The 22,663-nt window shown below is 35.3% G+C and overlaps 1 protein-coding gene across 6 annotated transcripts in view; it reads right to left on the bottom strand.

Moving 5' to 3' along the window:
- Positions 1–3,468: 3,468 nt before the first annotated feature.
- The window catches only part of alpha-Man-Ia (alpha-Mannosidase class I a), a 192,454-nt gene continuing 173,259 nt past the window's right edge, over positions 3,469–22,663 (bottom strand). For 5 of the 6 annotated variants that reach the window (XM_067783661.1, XM_067783657.1, XM_067783658.1 and 2 more), the window contains 5 exons: positions 15,287–15,899; positions 14,995–15,219; positions 12,799–12,937; positions 12,464–12,725; positions 3,469–10,590 (listed from right to left, as the gene is read on the bottom strand). In XM_067783661.1, the coding sequence (XP_067639762.1) occupies positions 10,438–10,590; positions 12,464–12,725; positions 12,799–12,937; positions 14,995–15,219; positions 15,287–15,899 (1,392 nt within the window). In that variant the 3' untranslated portion in view covers positions 3,469–10,437. The remainder of the gene's footprint in view (positions 10,591–12,463; positions 12,726–12,798; positions 12,938–14,994; positions 15,220–15,286; positions 15,900–22,663) is intronic. The other variant, XR_010953012.1, reaches the window with a different exon arrangement.

Genomic DNA, 22,663 nt, shown 5'->3' with positions numbered 1-22,663 from the left:
ACGTAACTCGCTAATCCAATTTAACGGCCGTGCATGGATAAGGATGATGGTCTTTTCGTTCTCTTTTAGATCAAAGGGATTAGTTCTTCGGTGACGAACTTTTTCATAGTGTTTACGGATATGTCGACTTATATACTTGGGAGGCCAAGCTGCATCCGTTTTATTTGATAAATTTTCTAATTATATTCGACAATAACAACTATGTTATATACATCAAAAAGTTAAATATGTTACAAAATCTGTTTTTTTTTTTTTCATTTCCATTTATTCCCTCCCATATGCACGGCGACCCAATATTTCTATATATATATTTGTCTTTGTCCCGATTCTTTCTTGGGTTCGCTTACACTCTAACACACTTTAAGATGTTCTTTGCGAGATTATTTTGCCTTATCTTCTGCTTGGCGGTTGACGCGGCTAAGTAATTGCAATTCTAAAAAATTGTTTTTTTAGAGTACCTGCAGTAGGAATGGTTATATTTCACTAAGATGCGTGCACATTAAGCTGTGTGAAATGAAGCGGCAGCAGTGTGACACTTTTTTCCATATTTGATCAACATTATCGATCATGGTCGCGTAGTGCTGCTGCCGCGAAGTGTGTTTTGCTCCATAAGAATGCATACATACAGGAAACGCCTCATCTGAGATTGCACCACATAATTTTGTAGCATTCCTTTAGGAACGACGCATTTACTCCGTTGTCGATGGTCTTTTATATTCTGAGCACCTATTACAATGCGCAGTTTAGAGAAGTTAATGTGGCCACGACCACTTTTTTATGTGTCTGATGTGGATTTCTTTCAACTTCTGAGTTCGTGCGCAGGTAAGTCGCGAATTATTTGGACGCTGGGCTAATTTTGTTATATATATAAAGCTATCAGAATATAAACTAAAGATCTGTTGGACATCATTTTGGAATAATGATCAAAAAATACCTTGAGTTAACTCGCCACTTACACAGGAAACAGGTTCTTATTACTAAAACAACGTAAGGTAAACCCAACGAAGGAATGGATCTTCGAACATCGCAAACCTTAGAAGAAGGCCAAAATCTTTTCACAAGCATGACTTCTTGAAATAAAAAACAACACACAAATGTGTGTAGTTATTTCAAGGTTTGAAGGATTACAACAGAAAGGAATTGTGAGAACCAATTTATAGGTTTTTCTATATAAATCGTACAATAAACATTTATTTGTACGCTGGAGGGAGAAGGAACACTAAGAACGACAGCATATTTACACAAACAACCAAATTAAAGATATCTTCTCTAGCAAGATAGAACAAATTGTATGCAGCCAATGCAATGGTGTATATCATACGTTGCACAAATGAGTAAATTTGTAGCATACCTTTAGGGGCATTTATAATGGAATTGCTTCCGCTGCCGCTTGTGCTAAATTTCTGAGCTCCTATTAATGTATGTAGTGTTTGGAAAATTTTCGGCTCAATGGAATTACAAAAAAAACAAAAAACGACATATATATGTAAGTATGTTTTAATTCTAATTGGAACCTCTAAGGAAAAAGTTTCGAGGGATGTGCCCTTATCTTTTTCATTTCCATTTATTCCCATATGCACATGGACCGAATATAGAACTATCTTTCTCTTTGTCCCGATTCTTTCTTGGGATTGCTTACACTCTGACACACTTTAAGATGTGCTTTGCGAGATTAGTTTGCCTTAATTTCTGCTTGGCAGTTGACGCAGCTAAGTAATTGCAATTATAAAAATTATCTGTTTTTTTTAGGGTACCTGCAGTAGGACATGGTATCTTATATTTCACTAAGATGCGTGCACATTAAGCCGGAGTCATTGGTGCCGTATGTCGTATCGCTGTATCCGTATCCCTAACGTAATCAGCTGTTTATCTTTACGACGGTAAACCAAAACCCAATTGGTTGGCTACGATACGGTTACGACCTTAGCGGCACCAATAATCGATTGCATTGATTCTCATAAAGTTGGTCGAATCAGCTGTTATAAGGTTACCGATAAAGCACCAATGTCTCCAGCTTTAAGAGGTGTGAAATGAAGCGGCAGCAGCGCTAAACTTTTCTCCATATTTGATTAACATTGTCGATCATGGTCGCGTCGCGTAGTGCTGCTGCCGGTAAGTGTCATTTGCTTCATAAGAATGTATACATACAGGAAACGCATCATTTGAGATTGCACCACATAATTTTGTAGCATACTTTTAGGAACGATGCATAAATCATTTACTCCATTGTCGATGGTCTTTTATATTCTGAGCACCTATTACAATGCGCAAATTTAGAGAAGTTAATGTGGCCACAACCACATGTGTCTTATGCATTACTGATGTGGATTTCTTTCAACTTCTGAGTTCGTGCACAGGTAAGTCGCAAATTATTTGGACGCTGGGAAATTTTGTTTATATATATTAAAGCTGTCAGGATATGAACTAAAGATCAGTTGGACATCATTTTGGAATAATGATCAAAAAATACCTTGAATTAACTTCCTGCTTACACAGGAAACAGGTTCTTATTACGAAAACAACGTAAGTTAAAACCCAATGATGGGGTGGATCTTCGCACATCACAAACCTTAGAAGAAGCCAAACATCTTTTCACAAGCATGACTTCTTGAAATAAAAAACAACACAAAAATGTGTAGTTATTTCTAGGCTTGAAGGATTACAACAGAAAGGCATTGTGAGAACCAATTTATAGGTTTCTCTATATAAATCGTACAATAAACCTTTATTTGTACGCTGGAGGGAGAAGGAACACTAAGAACGACAGCATATTTACACAAACAAAAAAAGATATCTTCTCTAGCCAGATCGAACAAATTACATTCAGCCAATGCAATGGTGTATATCATACGTCGCACAAATTAGTAATTTTGTAGCATACATTTAGGAGCATATTATAATGCAATTGCTTCCGCTGCCGCTTGTGCTAAATTTCTGAGCTCCTATTAATGTATGCAGTGTTTGGAATCGGCACATTTTGGGATTAAAAAAAAAAAAAACAAAAACAAAAACAAAAAATGCAAGGATCCCAAAGACTCATAAGGGATTTTAGAGAAAATGTGATTTAACAAATTTTGTTTGTTATCTCTTTTTTAATAGAGATACCCTTTCGATTTGGACTGAAAGAAATATATAGAAATTACATTTCAAAAATATATTTATTTTGAGAACCTGTTACCAGGTATACTATATTATATTCCACGTACACACACCGTATCATGGAAACGCCCTATTTGAGGCAGCGCAGCATAATTTTGTAGCATACATTTTCTGGCAATAGTTTAATAATATCAATCTAGTTTTTATATTATTTTTGAAATTCTCACAAGATAGATGCTCAAACCCAGGCACATTTTCAAATATCTTCTACTCCATACATTGTGACACCCTTTAAGGCACATGGTTGTTTACCGACTGGCAATCAAATATACCTAGCAGCAAAATAAGATATAAATAATACCACAACAATAACAATAATATCGATTGATATTTAAATTTTATTACAATTTTTTCATTCATATATCATATATTATATGTAAATATATGTATACATTTGTATATATATTTAAATGTGACGAATTAGTTAATTAGTTTAATTAATTATAATTCATTTAAACAAAACTACATATACTATATATATTTATATATAAACTATTAAATATCTTTTATTACATAATTTTTTATTATCATATTTATAAATATTTTTTTATACTTTTTTCTTAAGTTTTATTTAAAGTCTACCATACATTTTTATGCATTTGAATAAAATCTTTTTTTAATATCAATTAAATATCGGAATTACTTATTTTAAAACAATTACAAAGGGTAACGCAAACACGACGACGTTCACTTATTTATTTTTACAATTAATATTTTGCTAAAAAATCTACTTAAATAATTTCTTTTATTTCTAATAATAAATTTTATTACAATATCAAAGTGTATACAATTCTAGCTGCAGATGTGTGTGTTTTTGTTAATATGTGTTAATGTTATGCTTAATTTACTCCCCGGGGAGCGCCAGTCACTCTAGCTCAACTTGGATCTGGATACTGTAACAGGTTAAACTCTTACCTATCCAGAATCAACCCCGATATACAAAATGTATGCCCTGCTTGCAATGTGTCCCCACATGACACCAACCATCTCTTTAATTATAATGTGGAACCAACGCCTCTAACACCCCCCTCATTATGGTCCACCCCCGTTGAAACTGCAAGTTTCCTTGGACTCCCGTTAGAGGATATTGATGACAATTTGTGATCGGTCGCACCCATTGGATGAGGCGAAGCACTGCTACAACAACAACAACAACATGTGACAGAAGTGTCTGAGGAGATTTGTGAACCCTATCATGTGTGCTATCGGCGAATAGCGAACGATATTTGATGGCAAGATCAATATCAAGAAACTAGCCAGTCATTTTGGTATTGAGGATATGCTGAATAAGCCCCAGGCTTCTCACACAGACCTGATCACTGAAAAAGTGAGTTCTTCAGTAATTTCCGGTCAAAAAAAAAAAACATGGTCAAAGCGTGTGTGAAAAAGTCGACCATCTACACCTATTCGCTACAGCGTAGCCTTAATCTGAAGAACAAATCTACTGGTAAAATTACTTCAAACTTTGGGTTATCTGAAGGAACTATTCTAAGCCTCGTGCTCAAGGCATAACTTTCCAAGTATTTTAGAAATATGGTTTTGGAAGGTGTTGAAGAAGAGACAGTTCTTTGCCAATATTTGATATAAATACTATAATTAGCTGTAATATTGTTATAGCTCGATTGCCACTTTGGCCTTTCATCTCTTTGTAAAAATATACTTAAACAGTGCTTTTGTTGAATATCAATTGGACGAGTATAATCTTTTACATTAATTTTATTTCCATTTTTGATGTGAATTCTAAAATTCTACGAAACGTCTGTAAAAGCTGAAGTGCAAGGATCTTTCTAGAGGAAAATCAATTCAAGTAAATCATAAAAAATGTGAAAAATGTACTCTTTGTGCAATTTAAGTCAGTTTTTTTTTTGTTTTTTTTTGGGAAATATGAGGTTATGTGCCTGAACAATTATTTATTATCAATCGTTTCCTGGTCGTAACTTAGTATTATACTCAACTTGCGAAATGGGTCTTCTGTCCTTCTACTTATTACGGCTACAGAGTGATCAAATTCTGCGAATTCTTTTTTAAATAGTCCATTTGTGGACTAAACGTGTAATGTGACATCTACAAAAGCCTCCACAGCCACTTTGGTTAACAATCCGTAATAGGGCCGAATAATTTGAACTTTTTGCTTAAAACCCTTCTTATATCTAATGGTCGAAGAGCTCTGAGAATCATATTATTGCAAGAAATTTATATGTTGTGAAAAAGTTAAATTGAATTTATAGGGCTATATCGAAAGTTACAGACCAAGACCAAGACTAACTGATGGGGTTTCCTCATTTTAACCCGTATGAAGTAAAAAAATACAAGCAGGTCCTCAGTGAACTCCACAAACAGGAGTCGGACCTTTATGCCAGGAATTGCCCGGTGAATTCAGTACTCAAAGAACAGTACCCAAAACTTGCGGAAGAGGTACGCACACTCCCCGGGGAGCGCCAGTCACTCTAGCTCAACTTCGATCTAGATACTGTAACAGGTTAAACTCTTACCTATCCAGAATCAACCCCGACATAAAAAATGAATGCCCTGCTTGCAATGTGTCCCCACATGACACCATCTCTTTAATTGTAATGTGGAACCAACGCCTCTAGCACCCCTCTCATTATTGTCCACCCCTGTTGAAACAGCAAGTTTCCTTGGACTCCCGTTAGAGGATATTGATGACAATTTGTGATCGGTCGCACCTATTGGATGGGGCGAAGCACTGCTACAACAACAACAACAACATGTGACAGAAAAGTGTCTGAGGAGATTTGTGAACCCTACCATGTGTGCTATCGGCGAATAGCCAGCCATTTTCGCATTGAGGATATGCTTAATAAGCCCCAGGCTTCTCACAAATACCTGATCACTGAAAAAGTGAGTTCTTCAGCTAATTTCCGATCAAAAAAAAAAAAAACATGTTCAAAGCGTGTGTGAAAAAAGTCGACCATCTTCACACATTCGCTATAGCGTAGCCTTAATCTGAAGAACAAATCTACTGGTAAAATTTCTTCAAACTTTGGGTTATCTGAAGGAACTATTCTAAGCCTCGTGCTCAAGGCATGACTTTCCAAGTATTTTAGTAAATGAAATAGGTTTTGGAAGGTGTTGAAGAAGAGACAGTTCTTTGCCAATATCTGATATAAATACTATAATTAGCTGTAATATTGTTATAGCTCAATTTGCCATTGCCACTTTGGCCTTTCATCTCTTTGTAAAAATATGTTTAAACAGTGCTTTTGTTGAATATCAATTGGACGAGTATAATCTTTTACATTAATTTTATTTCCATTTTTGAAGTGAATTCTAAAATTCTACGAAACGTCTGTAAAAGCTGAAGTGTAAGGATCTTTCTAGAGGAAAATCAATTCAAGTAAATCATAAAAAATGTGAAAAATGTACTCTTTGTGCAATTTAGGTCAGTTTTTTTTTTTTGTTTTGGGAAATATGAGGTTATGTGCCTAAACAATTATTTATTATCAATCGTTTCCTGGTCGTAACTTAGTATTATACTCAACTTGCGAAATTGGTCTTCTGTCCTTCTACTTATTACAGCTACCGAGTGACCATCAAATTCTGGGAATTCTTCTTAAAATAGTCCATTTGTGGACTAAACATGTAATGTGACAACTACAGAAGCCTCCACATCCACTTTTGTTAACAATCGAAAACCGTAATAGGGCCGAATATTTTGCACTTTTTGCTTAAAAACCTTCTTATATATAATGGTCGAAGAGCTCTGAGAGCCATATTATTGCAACAACTTTATAAGTTGTGAAAAAATCAAATTGAATTTATAGGGCTTTTTCGAACTAACTAATCGACTTATACGCTTACGATGTGTGTTTAAAGTTTTTTTGAAAAAAATCGCTAGGCAGATAGCCATTAAGATAACGGGGGGACTTACTTGTTTTATGCCGACTTCGAACGGCATCTGCATGGCATATGAGTTTTCACTGAGAGCTTTTCATGGCAGAAGTATACTCGGAGTGCTTGCCAAACACTGCCGAGGGGTAATCCCGCTTCGAACCATTTTCTTCTACTTGAAAAAAATGGATTCTAAAATTTTGATGTTGCTTTGCCCGGTGCGTGAACCCAGGATCTTTGGTGTGGTAGGCGGAGCACGTTAACATTACACCACGGCGGTAAATAAGGGTCGATTTTTCTCTAAAAATTTCAAAACAAATATGCTAACAAAAATTGAATAAATTCGTACACAGAAAAAGGCCTTTACAGATTTATAAATTAGTCTCGTATGTAGTGTTCAGACTTGAAAATGGTAATAAGAGGTTGGGATGAGACTAGTTTTTGCAGTAAATTAACGCTCAGCTCTTCGACTACAAACTATCCTTTTGTTCAAATACCAAGGAACTAAAAATAGCGAAGTAGCTTAATTAATATCAATATTTGTCTTAATAAGTATGTAGTTATATACACACATATCTTAATAACACTTAATAACTTATAACACTTTTCGAGATTCTGTTCTACTGATAACTTTTCAATGCAGTTTACACAAACATGCATATTTATGTGAATTGTCGTTTATCATTAAAATACTTATGCTAGACTCTAGTAAACTAGGTACTATAAGTAAAATTTTGTTATTTTTTTTTACACATATCAGTTTGTATATGTAAATATGTATATATACATTTTTGCTAGTTTTCAAATTTTTCATTATTAACTGCTGTTGAAGTAAATCGCATTACTTATTATACACAATAAATTTTATTGTATTCAATTTTTTTTTACTTTATTATTTATGTACATATATTTGATTAGTTTTTGTTCTGTTTTAGCTTTTTTTAATATATAAGTTATTTAAATATAATTTTTTTATGCGAGTTGCAAAATTCGAAATTAAAAAAACAGACAGTGCTTAAAAAACTGATTCTACGCGTACATAGAATATACATTCACATATATATGTACATATGTAAATGTACTTTACATGATGTATCAAAAATTATGTGCAAGTACTATAAGTTGTATGTATATTTATTTATTTGTAGCTCTTTTTTATATAAAAGACTATTGCGTTTTAGTATTGTTTTAAATGTACTAAATTTTTTTGTGTTGGCTTTAATATTTTTTTTTTTAATTAATATATAAAAAAAAAAAAATAAAAATTAGTTTTCGGGCATTCACAATTGTTTTAAACTTGTAAATTAAGTAATTTCGCTAAGTTCTTTTGTCAATAATTTAAAATCAATAATTTTTTAGGAGTCTAACACCAATAATATTTTGAGAATACTCATAGGCCAAAAAAGACGTTGCTTCTTAAAGGCCTGTTCTGGTTATCATAAAAAAATTTTGAATCCACGTGGTACAATTTGTCTTTAGCTGTACCATAGAGTAACCGTATCGGAAATTTGTGTTACCGGTGCCGTAATTCTTGTTCATCGTTTGACAGAACAAGAATCCGCACTCAGGCCAGTCCCAGTTTCACAAAAAGAAAAATTTATTCGATTCTGACTTCACTACTTAAGATTTGTTTTTATCTGATATACTTTGTTAGTTTAAGTTTGCAATTGAAAGAGCTCTTCAAATCGAATTCGAGAACTCGACTTCTCGTGTCTCGAAGTACTCGTAAATCTCGCGAGCTTCTCGACATTCTTACTTAATCACTGTATGGACAGTATTTATGCACTTGCTTTTTTTACTTGTGACTTTTTTGTTGATTATATTGCTTCAATGACATTTAACTCAAAACATATTTATTATATGCATAGCGGAACGATACAAGGTGGCAGCATGGTGACATACCTACAAACATAAATAAAAATCACATGTACTTTGTTTTTGTAAATTCGATGGACAAATGTCAAAATCGTACTGCGCCGAAAGTTGATATATCAAATCAAATAAACAAAGTTTATAATCAGCTGTTCCATGCTGCCACCTTGTATCGTTCCGCCATGATTATATGTACATATAATTTTGTTCGCAATATTTTATTTTTCAACGAGACATCCAGAATACGGCTTCTCGCGAGATTCTCGAATCTCGAATTTTTTACTTGTGGTTTTGCGGAAATTTTTGTTTGTGCTCCAGAAGAAATCGCAAGGTCTATATAAAACAGCCAATGAATCGATTAAGTTGAATGTCGAGAAGCTCGCGAGCCTTACGTGTAATTCGAGATTCGAGAATCTCGCGAGAAATCTCTTCTCGAACATGTTCCAGAAATCGTAAGCTCTAAAATCTATCGAGGAATCGCTCTTTGTGAGAAGAACTATTTTGGATTTAGAGGGAAATCGTGAAATAAAATCCTATAAAATCGAAACCGTCGCCTATATATATGTGATTATAGTGCCATACGAAATTAGATGCCGTGGCTTTATTCTGCTACTCGATTGGAAAGGAAATGCTTTTCTAATCCATTTACAAAATAATGCCGCTGGATTTTAAAATTCTTTGTATTTTCGAAAATGAACTCTTAAAATTTTGCTTCAGTTTGAGACCTAAAGAAAGAAACGCGAATTATTATTAAAAGACTTACCATGATCGAATAATTTAAAAACTTATTTATAAACCGGGTTTCAAGCCGCCTTGGAAACTTTTCTTTTTTGCTTCAAATTCAAAACGTTTTCAAATACGTCGGTTGCCATTCCCGTATAAACAAGGCATCTGACTTTCATGGTGATAATCTGGTTACTTCGAAAAGCTTGCTCTTTATATTTAAATTTCTTTAAAAATAATATACTGTGCATGTTTCAATACAAAAATTTGATCTCTTCTATACATTCCTTTGATGTATACATATATACTATAAAATTTAGAAAACATTGTGATAATGAGTGTCCTAAAAAATGGCTACTAATTAATGCTATATAATATCATTTATTTAAATATTTTGGTTTTAAAAATACTTAAATAATAACTTAAATAATAAGCAGCCGACAAGCACAATATACATAAATGTATATCTACATACATATGTACAACTAGTACATACATACATGCGTGTATAATCACATATTACTAAGTGTATCATAATTATATCAAGTTTTCACACATTTTTAAAAAACTAAAAAAAAAATTAAATAATCGCTGAGTAAAACCTTAAATTAAAAATAACAAAAGAAAAAAAAAAAAATAACGCAAATCATCCTATTTTCAGAATCGTCCGTATTTAAGTATACTACATATAAATTTGTCAAACAAAAATTTAAATTAGCACTAATACAAAATATTTGCATTTGGATATTATTCAAGGTAGCCAAATTTTTTTTAGGCACCTTCATAAAACTAAAATAGCCACATGCGTCGTCATTAATGTACAAAAATATTTTAACGAGTCTCATCAGCTTGCTGCGTTAAGGGTGGTGCCGCCGCACGATAAAACGCATTCGCGCTACGTATTGGCAAAGGATGCGCCTCTGTATTGAATATCCATTCATCAAGTGGCAGGATTGAATCATCAGAGAAAAGCAAATATAAATACTGAAAGAAAGAAGAGAGAAAATCAATTATGTTGAATATTTTGGCTCTCTCGCGCTGCACTGTGGGGTATTTTCAAGAAATGTGTGCACAGATTTCTTCGCGACAAAGTAGGAAGCTTTCATAGGCAATAAAAATTATTTTAAATTTGAAATACGAGCCGAACCCGTGCGCATCTTGCGCAACAAATATAAAAGTCTCTTATCAAATATCAACCTTTCGATCAATCAATTAAAACTTACAGCTTGCGCTGCCATCTAGCGTATGGTAGCAACTGCCAGTAATGCAGTGCAAATATTCACAATAGTACCATAGTAGGTACAAATAGATTTCTTTGTGTGTTCACAATAGTTTATTTTCAACAAATTATTTTAATAAAATATAGCTAAACAAAAGCTCTGCGACCAAAATTGCCCAAAGCTCGCTAATACCCCGAATCTCCATCTTTACAACCAAAACTTTATTTATAGATTTGGATTCCAAATTCGACTGATGAGAGGAACATAACCATATCTCGGCTGCCGCTTCGAAAACTCCCTATCTGAAAAAGCTTTTACAAAACCATACTTCAGGATTTGTTGGAAAAATGTTATTCAAAAACTCCCAATCTCAGATTTTGTGGCATAAACGTGGTATTAGTGCATAAATTCAATACAGTTTAATGTTAAATGGTTATTTTACAAAAAATATTCAGATATAGATCGTTTTAGAACTGGCACCCCTGATTGGGTAATGTTCCACTTAACAGTCGATTAATGCTGAGAAAGGTCGTTTTTGAAACAAATTCCGAGACAGGGCGTTCTTAAACCGAATTCTCATACAGGGTGCAATTTAATGAAATTCTGAGATAGGTCGGTTTTTAAACAAATTCTGATACAGGGTAGTGTGATATGACATTCAGCTGAAACTAACCTCAGAAGCTTATAAGAAAGAATTCTCCTTTTGCAAATTTGGCATCAGAAAGAACACCTCAATTGAATGTGAAAAAACGTGATTATGTTTTTTAAAATGATAAATTTGAAAAAGGTGAGTTTTATTTTTGAAATTCTGTATCTGATATGGAAAACATTGGTTTGGGTTTAGAAGAAGAAAAAATTAAAGCAAATGAGAAATATCAAAAAATTTTAGCATCACTTTTTTAATTCCGAGGTCGACATTTCAATACCGATAAAAAGTAATTATACCTAAAACCATGGGTATAACTTTAACTTTAAAAAACTTTACAAGGCCTAGGTTAACCCTTTGATCAGATATTTGATTTTTGGACTTTTATTTTCTAAATAAGTCATTGTATGTAGGTGATTTTGAAGAACCTTTGTGCCACAAAACTTTATGCAGTTCCACAATCCCAAAAAAAGGGGAAAAAATAATTAACTTGATTTCTACAAAGGGTGTATAGAAACAAAAAACCTACCATGGAACCTTCCATATGCAGATATTTAATTTTTGGGCAACTTTATTTAAATAACCCCCTGTGCCCGCCCATGCTGCCGAAGTCGTATAAGACTTTAAAGCATTAAGGGCCCATTACTGATACTTACAATAGACTTGACTTGACTTGAGAACTGTCACTTACAGTTCTGTTAAATGAACATTGCTTGTTACTGATTACTCAAAACTTAGCAACACTTAACTTGACTTAGAAGTCTGAATTTTAATTTTCTATGTAAGTTCTAAGTCACGTTTACATTTTGAGATGCCATTTGTTTGTTTCCATTTCATTTTGACATTTTCTCATACAAATTGACATTTATTGATTATGATGCCAGAGTGTATGCGCTAAGTGGAGTATAATCGGTACTAAATTGCCAAGTTTACGCCAAGTCAAGTCAAGTATATGCTAAGTATCAGTAATGGGCCCTTTAAAGAAACTTACCTTTAACGTTTCCGCCAGGAAGAAACTTTGTTGCACATCATCCTTTTGCGGTGATTCTTGATACACATTCTTAATACCGCAATAGCCATGCGGTGTACGACAATGCGTCTCAAGCGCTTGTACAGCCTCCCAACCCCAATCACGATATTTTTGATCGTGCGTTAAACGCCATAATACAAAATAACTCTCGATCGTTTCTGGTCGTAAAATATAATACTTTTCTTGTGATTTCAAGGCACGCGCTTCAGCTGCATCGCTGAAACTGTAAACAAACAAATACAATAGAATAAGCGGATGAGATTCATTCAAAATGGAATTAGTAAATTTAAACTTACCGAAAAGCTTCGGGTCCCAATTTGGTAGACGTTCGGGCATAACTTTCATGACATGTATTCGTTAGACCTTTACCAATTTCCATAAATTTGTTCGCATGTTGATTTTGTCTCGTACTAGCAGCTAAGGCAAAAAGACCACCTGCAATGTGAGATTGAATTTCTAAGATTAACAAAACATGGTTATCGCTTTGCTGATCTCGTAAAAATAATAAAATTAAGTGAAAACAGAGGATGGAATAGCAAAACCGTAGTATTAACAATAAAGATCAACTTTGAACAAATCGGGTGCATAAGTATCGCTAAGAGATTGAAACGAATTACAGCTAAAAGCTTCCGAAAACGTGGTGTAACTCGAAAGGAAGTATGGTGGACACGTGTATCACTTGGCGGCCCTACAACGGTCGTTATTAAAAACTGTATCGCGGGAACAGGAAAAGCCAGGTGTGATCTGTATATACTGCATCCTAGATACTTGTATACAGGTCTTGACTCCTGTGGGATCGGCCCCTGGTCGGAGATTCGCGTGGACTGTGGTTCACCTCAAATGCGAGGGGAGTTCACTTTTGTAGAAGTTTACAATAAAACATACTTAACGAAGCTATGTAGTCTCTTCTCTGCTGAAGTTGACAATAAAGCATTCTCTTCCGACTAATGCGGTCTTTTTCGTTGAAAAGTTGGCAATAAAGTTTTCGACAAACTTTTATCGCAGTAGCTAATCACGCAGTACCAAACGCGCATACTTAATTACTTAAGCACTAACCATAAACGGGTATCTCGCCAGAACTGAACTGAGCGTTCCGTAAGGAATTCACACAACTGAATGTGTCCATGAATTGAAAATGTCTTATTCGACCAGTCCCCTATCTTATCTATCTCTATGAGGACAATCTGGACCTACGTTGCACTTTCCGAGTATAGGACCGACAGTTATGTATATGTATGTAGAAGAGCAGCTAGTCTTCTTGAGAAGTTATGGTCTTTGATGAAAACGACGTACATTCTCTGAGAGTTGAGGAGGGAACCGGAAGTCTTTAGCGGAATGCTTGTGCTACCAGCCAATAAAAAATAATATCGAAATATTTAAAACCGACATCGACGACCTGTTAACCAATGTCATAAATATCGTTGAATAGGAACCGATGCTAACGCTTGCATGTGACACTGCCCACACTTCTATACGGGCCAACCGAATTCTCCAAATTTGAACGCTGAACCTTTATTGACTTTCAAAAAAGTAATTCGGGTAGCTTCTAGATACTTACGGAGTGCTCCTTCACTGTTCTTCAAATTTCTTCGTTGTCCTTCCCAATTTCCTCGTTGTCCTTCTCATTATTGACTGATGTAAGATAAATGAAACTGAATTTTGCAAAATTATCGATTAGCAAATGAGCCGCTTTTTCGACTAACAAGATAAATGGTGGAAGCATCCTGCACTGCAACATCAGCTGGAAGGACCCAGAAGGTTCAATTCCCCAAAATCCTCTTGGGAGTGTCTTTATCGTTAAAACAGCAACACAAACTTTAAACAACCACATAGTTTTCGAAGCCATCCAAAGGCAAATAAAGTCGCCAACCGAAGATCCTGGCTGACGGCTGTTGATGTGGCTCCGACTTCCAGACGGATAAGGGGACATCAAGTAAGCACTCAGCCGATTGGTCCGAATGAATACGTGCGGTGACTTTGTATAAAGATTCAAGCCTGTAGAGCCTAGGTGTCAGAACCGCCCTACCAATTGTCCGATGATTGTAGAGGAGAAAAGTAAGTGAAAAGTAAGACGCGCATATCAAAGATGTGGACAGCCCATTGCTTAATATAGATCCGGCTATCTCTTAAACGATTTGATATAACCACATCGAAGCTTCTGGGTTATCCAGCCCCGCCTTTCCTTGAGCAACTCGAGACGCCGAGCCTCGCCTACTAAATGTGTGTACGAATTCTGTCACATTTGTACCAGGTTTGAGCTCATGTAAGAGAGCAGCTTAAAATGTCTTGGAAAAGAACTCCCACACTTTTCGCTTCCGAGGGCAGCAAGATTTTTGAGTTCATCCTTGGAATGTTATACGGATATATGCATTCTTCTATAGGCAAGTTTGACTAAATACTTCACTCTCAGCAAAAGATTTGTCGAATGCGGGATTAGAGGATCGACGAGTCATTTCAATTTGTGACGTATATGGCATCAATGTTTCACTCACCTGCAAAACACGCCAAGTGGTCCATTTTATGTTCCAAACGATCAAATTTCAAATCTGACGCATATGTCAAACCACCATTACTTGTACGTATCATGTGTTCATTAATAGCTAACATCGCTTCGTCAAACATTTCACGAGCCTCTTCGTCTGTTTGGCCTGATTGCAGCCACGCTTTTAACAGGTACTCATAATAACTGTCGCCCAATGCGCCCAACGACATGTGCACTGGGATAAAAGAGAGTTAACAATTGAAAACTGAAACAACAAACAATACAAATTCAACAGTACTCACTTTGACCCCACTTGCCGGTCTTGGGGTTAATAAAATTTGGGTAAAGACCTTTTGGTTTCTCTATTTCTTTTAAAACTTGACGTATTGTTTGTACACGCTCTCTATATAGTGGATTACCAGTTATATCACTAAGATATACAAATTCGCAATGCAGCGTACCAACTTCGGATAAAATCGAGCTGCCACCCGAAGCCCAACCATAATTTCTGCTTACACCGGTTCTTGTATTTACCAACGCATATGGTATACCGGTTGGCGTCTGAAAGGCGGGCAGTAACTTATCAGCAATATGTTGTGCTTTCTCTTTGTACAATGGATCGCCGGTAAATGCGTACAATGTCAACATTCCACCAACAAAACGTATATTCGTTTCGAATACTGATAAATCGGCGCTAATGTTGTCCAATGAAAATTTACGTTCGATCCAATCGCGACCTTCTTGATACTCTTTATTTAATCCCATTAGATAGAGTGTATCTAAACCATCGACTATGGTCGCTCCCAAATCGTAAGTACCAAAAATACTGCCCGAATGTGGGCGTTGACTGAGTGGGCGTAATTCGTTTTTGCCCCAAGCGTAAAGTTTATAATTCTCCCAAGCATGCAACATCATCTGAAAAGATTGGAGTAAATGTTGGTTTGTGATTATTCACTGTTATATACTTATGAATGATTGCATTTATCTCTAGATTTTAAAAAAACCTCATTTACGACTTAAGAGAATGATTGCAAACGACCAATATGTTAAAATAATTGTATATTGAAAGGTAGCAACGCCAAACAATCTTATTGTGCAAAAAAAACTTGCTCAAGCATAGTAATCGATTACGAGCTTTGTCTAATAGAAGTATACTGAAGGACATATCTAAATCTAACAAATGACTAAGCCTAACACAAGTTGATATTAAGAAGCATTATGGTAGAAACATAAAGAGGACCATCTTATATGCAAATAGCTCAGTTTTTATATTATTGGTGCGCGAGCACCAAATACATTCTAGGTCTTCAGAAGTATTGTTAAGACGGCTGTTGAGGCTTGGCTTTCTTTCCTTTTCGAAATCTGAACATCGCTCGCTGGAAATCATAGCCGATTGCCCAGTTCTATGTCACATCTGTGAAGCGAAAATAGACCTCTTTCGTTATATCGGAGAGGATATCGATCTTCAGCTTCATTCTACCTTTTTACAAGTAAAAATCATACAAAATCTTGCAGCACACCAGCTCGTGATATATTATAGGAGAAGTTTCTGCGAGGACATTATAGGCACTGTAATCGTTATTTTTGTGCAATAGGGCATACTTGTAGTTGATGGCAACTGTTTAAATCAGGAACCCAAACTGTTATTGCTTTTATAATGAAATTCTTTCAGAAACAGTTATTTTCGGACTTTAAATTCTTAGTCCGAAAGAAATTATAAAATCCGGAATTTTATGTTACAAGTCCAAAAATAAAAGCTAAATCCACACCTTAATTTATTTTAAGGACGAAATGAAAGTCCGGACCCATAACTAAGAAAAGGCTCATCCAAATAAAATCAAGGCAATATCTTAATAGGATCAAACTTTAAGGCGAAAAAATAGTGCAGGTTAGCTAAGGAAAATTGTAAGTATAGTACTATTAGAGTTGATTTTGAAGTGTCCCTACAGGTTTCAATCCAGAATTTAAGAAGAATCGATTTAAAAAAAAAATGGATAAGCCGTCCTTTAGTTATGGGGCCGGACTTTTTTCTGTCCTTAAAAAATAAAAGTCAGGATTTAACTTTTATTTTCGGACTTATACAATAAAAGTCCGGATTTTACTTTTTTGTGGGTTTTGGGAAAAAAGTTCCTCGGGACCCCATAAACTTTCACCTGAAACAATTTCGACTCAAAAAAAAATAACTTTTAGAATGAGCCCCTTTTTGAAATAAAAAGCTGTTATAATCACTTGATGTTATTGCTTCTGACTACAGTCCGTCAATATGGTACGTCGAATGAAGGCCAATAACTGGGTGTTGTTGTTGTAGCAGTGCTGTAGCGGGGTATTAAAATGCCGTGGTTTTTGGAATTGTTTTCTCGTGATCTAAGTTCAATATTTATAACTTAAAATTACTTCACTTAAGATACATCCTAAATCTAGAACTGAAAAGAGGATAAGGCGTAAACTTGGCAACATAGCCACGATCATGATGTAATAACGACAAGGTGGCTCATTTTGAAAACTCCCATACAATACGAATGATGAGAGAAAGGGGAAGAATAGGAGAGGCCGTTTTGGGAAATAGTATTAAATAAAGTACTTTTTTGTATCAATGCACTAAATCCACAAGGGTGACGAAATTGAGTGTTTATTTAAATTGTTTAAAAAAATATTACTCATATTAATATACGCTAGTCAAGACAGAGCAAAGCAGGTATAGAGTAGTGGTGTTGGCCGTTTTATATCGAGAGTGCTTAATCAGGTCCAGGGAAACCAATCATCGAGATACTGTAAGAAAACTTCGAACAGTTTGTTTTTTTGAAGGAGATTATCCCTAGAAACAAAGCTTTACAAGCCCTTCGAGTAAATTTCTGCCATAAAAACCTTAATCAGCCTTAGCAGATACCTTGAGATACGAATTCTGATGAGGATCTTGAATCCTGAATTAAGAGGGCCACATTATCTCCCCAAGGCTGCATAATATATGTTATTATATTTGATATAATTAGCTAGGTGTAGAAAAAGCAACTACCCTGCTGTAATTACTTTCGCTACCTCGGGTGTTTTTTAAGAGCACGGCAGCTCGTTTTGCATGTAGATACAGGGGGAGAAAAAAGGTTCGATGGAAGTGTGGATCGGTAGCCAGTTAACACAGTTGACTAAGTATGCGCTGACGATTGAAATTCCAGTGTGCCCTTATAGTTTTTTAAAAGCCTGATGAGAGGTAGGGCTGGTGATTTTACCGGAGTAATGAGATACCCGGGTACTCAGGTAGCGGGAATCCGGTTACCCAGATATTACTCGAGTATTCGAAAATCCCTATGTCCGAAGATCACCACAAATATGTGAGCAATGCGGTGTTGAAAAATTGCTTAAGGCCTTTTTCATGATCGGGACATGAGTTACTACAGAGTATAAACAAAGGTCAGATAATACCCGGCTATCCTATCATGCGGTTACCAGGTATTAACCCAATTATTCGGGCAACTGGCTCCAGTAACAACGTGAGAGTTTGCCGTGTCAGACATTGCTGTTTTGGCGAGAACATCGAATCGTGTGACTGCTGTATTTTATGGGGCACGTTCTACAATCCGATCCGAGATTCACTCCTAAGCACCGCAGAGGTGAGATAATATGTAGGGCTAAAAATTACAGAAGGATGAAGTAACAAAGAATGCACACAAGTATGAAGCTTCTTAAACGTCATTCACCATGGAATCGCCTACGGGTACACTATCAGTATATTGATGTGCTTAAGGCTAAAACCAGGAAGGATCACACTGTCCTAATTTGTTTGAAGTTGAAGGTTTTCTGATGAAAAACTGCTTTACAATGTGTAATCAAACACTATGGCGTGCAGACCGAGATATGCGCTGGAATTGGCACTTGCCATATAAAACAACGCACACAAGAAAACAAAACAGCCATAAAGAGATGCGAAAAAAATATGGTTAACACTAAAAAAGCTTTGATTTGATGCCGGATCTGGGATATTTCAATACATCGCATTGTAATGCACATATGAGCGCCACCTCTGCCATAATATAACAGTAATGCTTGGCGACTTTGGCATGGGTTAACAAGATATAACTCGTCCCAATGAAAATATAGCCCCTAGCACGCTATCTCACCCAATAGAGCCTAATCAATTTTCCCAACTCCCGAAACATTGGCAAAGTCATTACATATCCTATCTTTCGATCCAACCACGTCGACCATGTTGCGACGGGCGGAAGAAATGCTTTTGGAACACACTCGGAGCGGCAAAAACCAGGAAAAAAGTACCTGGAAAGGGTAAAAGAATTTAGATGTAAATTATGATTATTATTTTAAACAAATTACCTTCATTTTGTGTGGATAATATTACAATTTCTCTAACTTTGTTAAATAAACAAAACTATTTTTATGAAAATTGTCACCAATTTGAATGACAGAAAAGTCAACACAAAACAGAGTTGGAGAAAAAAGTGATGCCGTTGCATACTTTTCCAGGAAAATTAATTTGTATGGTTTTTTCTACAATCTTTCTTCTGAATGTAAAAGTAGTTTAGCAAAAAGGCAAATTGAGTTTCAGAGTGGGAGTTCAAAATGGCGGATTAGAAAGAGAAGCTGCCAACGTCAGTCACCTTGTAATTGCATCATGAGCCACGATTATACTCCACTCGCGCATACAATCTGGCATCATAATCAATAAATGTCAATTTGTATGACAAAATGTCAAAATGAAATGAAAAACAAACAAATGGCATCTCGAAATGTAAACGTTACTTAGAACTTACATACAAAATCAAAATTCAGCAGACTTCTAAGTCAAGTTAAGTGTTGCTAAGTTTTGAGTAATCAGTAATATGCTATGTTCAATTAACAGAACTGTAAGTGACAGTTCTCAAGTCAAGTCTATGCTATGTATCAGTAATGGGCCCTTAAGCCCCTTCGTACTGTACGAACGGCACGACGACTCAGGCCCCAGTCGTTTCTAACGACGCGGCACAACTACCCTCAACGTTCAGCAGTTTCTTTCTCATACACTTCAAGCATGGAATGAAATTCAACCGTTGTTGATCGTCACGAAATTTTTTTACAATGGAAATTACCAGATAAATGTGGATAGCGCGTTTAAACGATGTGATGAACATAAACATAATCCAATTGAAGTGCCCATCTCATCTAGTTAGGTAAGGAGAATAGCGAAGTTTAGTGGCGATCAAATTGATGACGTTCTATCGACATTCTTGCTTAGGTGGCGTAAATAGAAAGTTCTACGTGGTGGTATAACATACTCGAGACTACCACATTTATATAAGCAAACGCGTGTCGGGGCAATGAGCTCTCCAAAATATTCTGATAGTAGTTTGATGGCTGTCACAAGAACAACCACGGTACAGCTAGCCGGCCTAGTGTAGTAACATTAATATAAATGCAAATATCAGATTTATTACAGCTGTTTAAAGCTTTAAATTTCAAAAATTGTTCTTGCTACGCTACAAAAATTATTTAAAGAGATTTAAAACTTGAGTTTGTAAAATGTCCTATTGTGAAAAAGACGTTCGGTTTGATTAATAGAGTCTTTTAACTTGCAATAAAGCTAACTTTGGTCAGATATTAGCAATAAAGAATTATATCAAGTCTAAAAATTCAGTAATTTTGACTTGTGTGCGCTTTCTGCTGAACTAATTTACACCACTATCCGAAATTGGTTCCTCATACAACTATAGTACATTACAAAATTTATATATTTCTCTATAGCAAAAAGTCTCAATCTTTACATGATCACAAAAAGAAGCGAAATCGGTCAAGGTCTTTTCGCTATGCAATTCAATTAATGATGATAAATTAAATGATTTATTCAAACATGAAAATATATGCGCTTAGCCAATAGCATAATTAAAAAAAAAAGAAGCTTACTCTCATTAAATTCTCGGTGAGATCGCTACTCAGGGCGCAGCAGTTCAAGTTCACACACATGCGGCATTTGCAATTAGTTTGATTTGTTACCACTTTGCCACCGTTGTTCCATTGCTCCATTTCACTATGTGTAAGTGTCAATGTGCAGTTATATACAAATACATCTATGTGTGCATGCACATTAAACATGTTAGCGAATTCTCAGTCTGTGAACTTAATTGAAATTTATAAGCTACATATTCATATAAGCTAGCTTAAGTGCATAGCTACGACAATGACTTTATTATTTTTCAGTATAGTGGTTATTGTTGTCATTGTTGTTTCAATTGTGACGCATCATTTGGCATTAAGTGCTATTTCTCGGTGCACATATTGTTGCTGTTACTTGAACAAATTGAAGCGATGCTTTGTTATCGTTCCCTTGTAATCAAATACTCTTGCGTCATATGAACATACGGCTATGCATACACAAACAAACTCACATATGAACCTATGGGTGTTTCCACAAATGTGTCAACCAAGAGAAATATAGTAAACTTTTGTTTAGAAAAACTTTAAAGATGTCGATCGAAAGTTACATATGTTATGCTCTACGACTCAAACTATTGGTCCCATCATTTAGCAAAATGCATTTTTACCCATTTATATTCACACTTATCGCGAAGTTCACGCGAAAAAGTGTTCGCCTTCACTTCTTTTGTTCGGGTGAACTTTTTCCGCCTATCGGCAATTTCGGGCGAACAAAAGTTCACTTCGAAACAGCTGATGCTCTATTGTGAATTGGCAGTGAACAAATAATTTACTTACAATTGTTTAAATTTTGTAACCAAGCATATATTTCCTTAAAATACAACAAAAATAGAAATAAAAAATTTATAAAATAACGTTTAGTATTGCACTTAGGTTGGTATTGATTGAGCGTGAGGAGAATATACATAAATGTGAAAGCGGTTCGGAGGCAATTAAGGGACAGTTCTAACCAGGCATGCTTAACCAACGAACCGATATCATTTCGTTACGATAATTAACGTTAATAAACGAAACAAAGTCATTTCGTTTCGTTTATTAACGTTAAAAACGTCAAATTAACGAAATGATTTCGTTTCGTTTTCTGCCATATCAAAACGGAATCAAATCGTTTATGTTCATTATTAATTTCAAACTATGCTGGCAAAGCTGATTGATGGCGGAGTCATTAAAGGTGAAAGCAATAGCCAAGCTGATTGCAACTTTTCTCATGAATTTTGACAGTACGAACATTTCTCAGAGTGTTTTTGACATTACCACCAACGAATTACACAAACAAATTATATGTAGTTTGTGTATGTATGTGCGCTCGTTGTTACCACCTTACGGCTTCACCATGGCTATAGCATTGCCAGCACAATTCAAACATAAAGTATCACGTTTTTGTTAACGTTTTTAACGTTAACGAAAGCTTTTCGTTTCGGATAAAAACGAGATACAATTTATCTTGATAATTTCTTTATCGATAATATTTCGAAGTGTTTCAACGGAAACGGTGGAAATTTTTTGATAAACGATTAGCTTAACGTTAAGGTGCATCCCTGGTTCTAACCCTTTGGAACTAAATGATTCACTGTAAGCTAAAATTTACTATTTTCAGCACTTTTGAATAACAAGTTAATTTTTTTCAATTCGTTTTCGCCAATATTACAGGCTAAACAAGTCGGCATTCTAATATTTGCTAGTTATTCTTACCACTCCTCGCCACCAACCATTGAAGCAAAAATTTGGAGTTCCATGTCTTCGTTTTTTCGCATAGGGAAAAG

The sequence above is a fragment of the Eurosta solidaginis genome, chromosome 4, assembly GCF_040869045.1.
Source record: "Eurosta solidaginis isolate ZX-2024a chromosome 4, ASM4086904v1, whole genome shotgun sequence".
Taxonomy (NCBI): domain Eukaryota; kingdom Metazoa; phylum Arthropoda; class Insecta; order Diptera; family Tephritidae; genus Eurosta; species Eurosta solidaginis.
The sequence above is the reverse complement of the archived record's forward strand: the minus strand, read 5'-3'. Positions and strand labels throughout refer to the sequence as shown.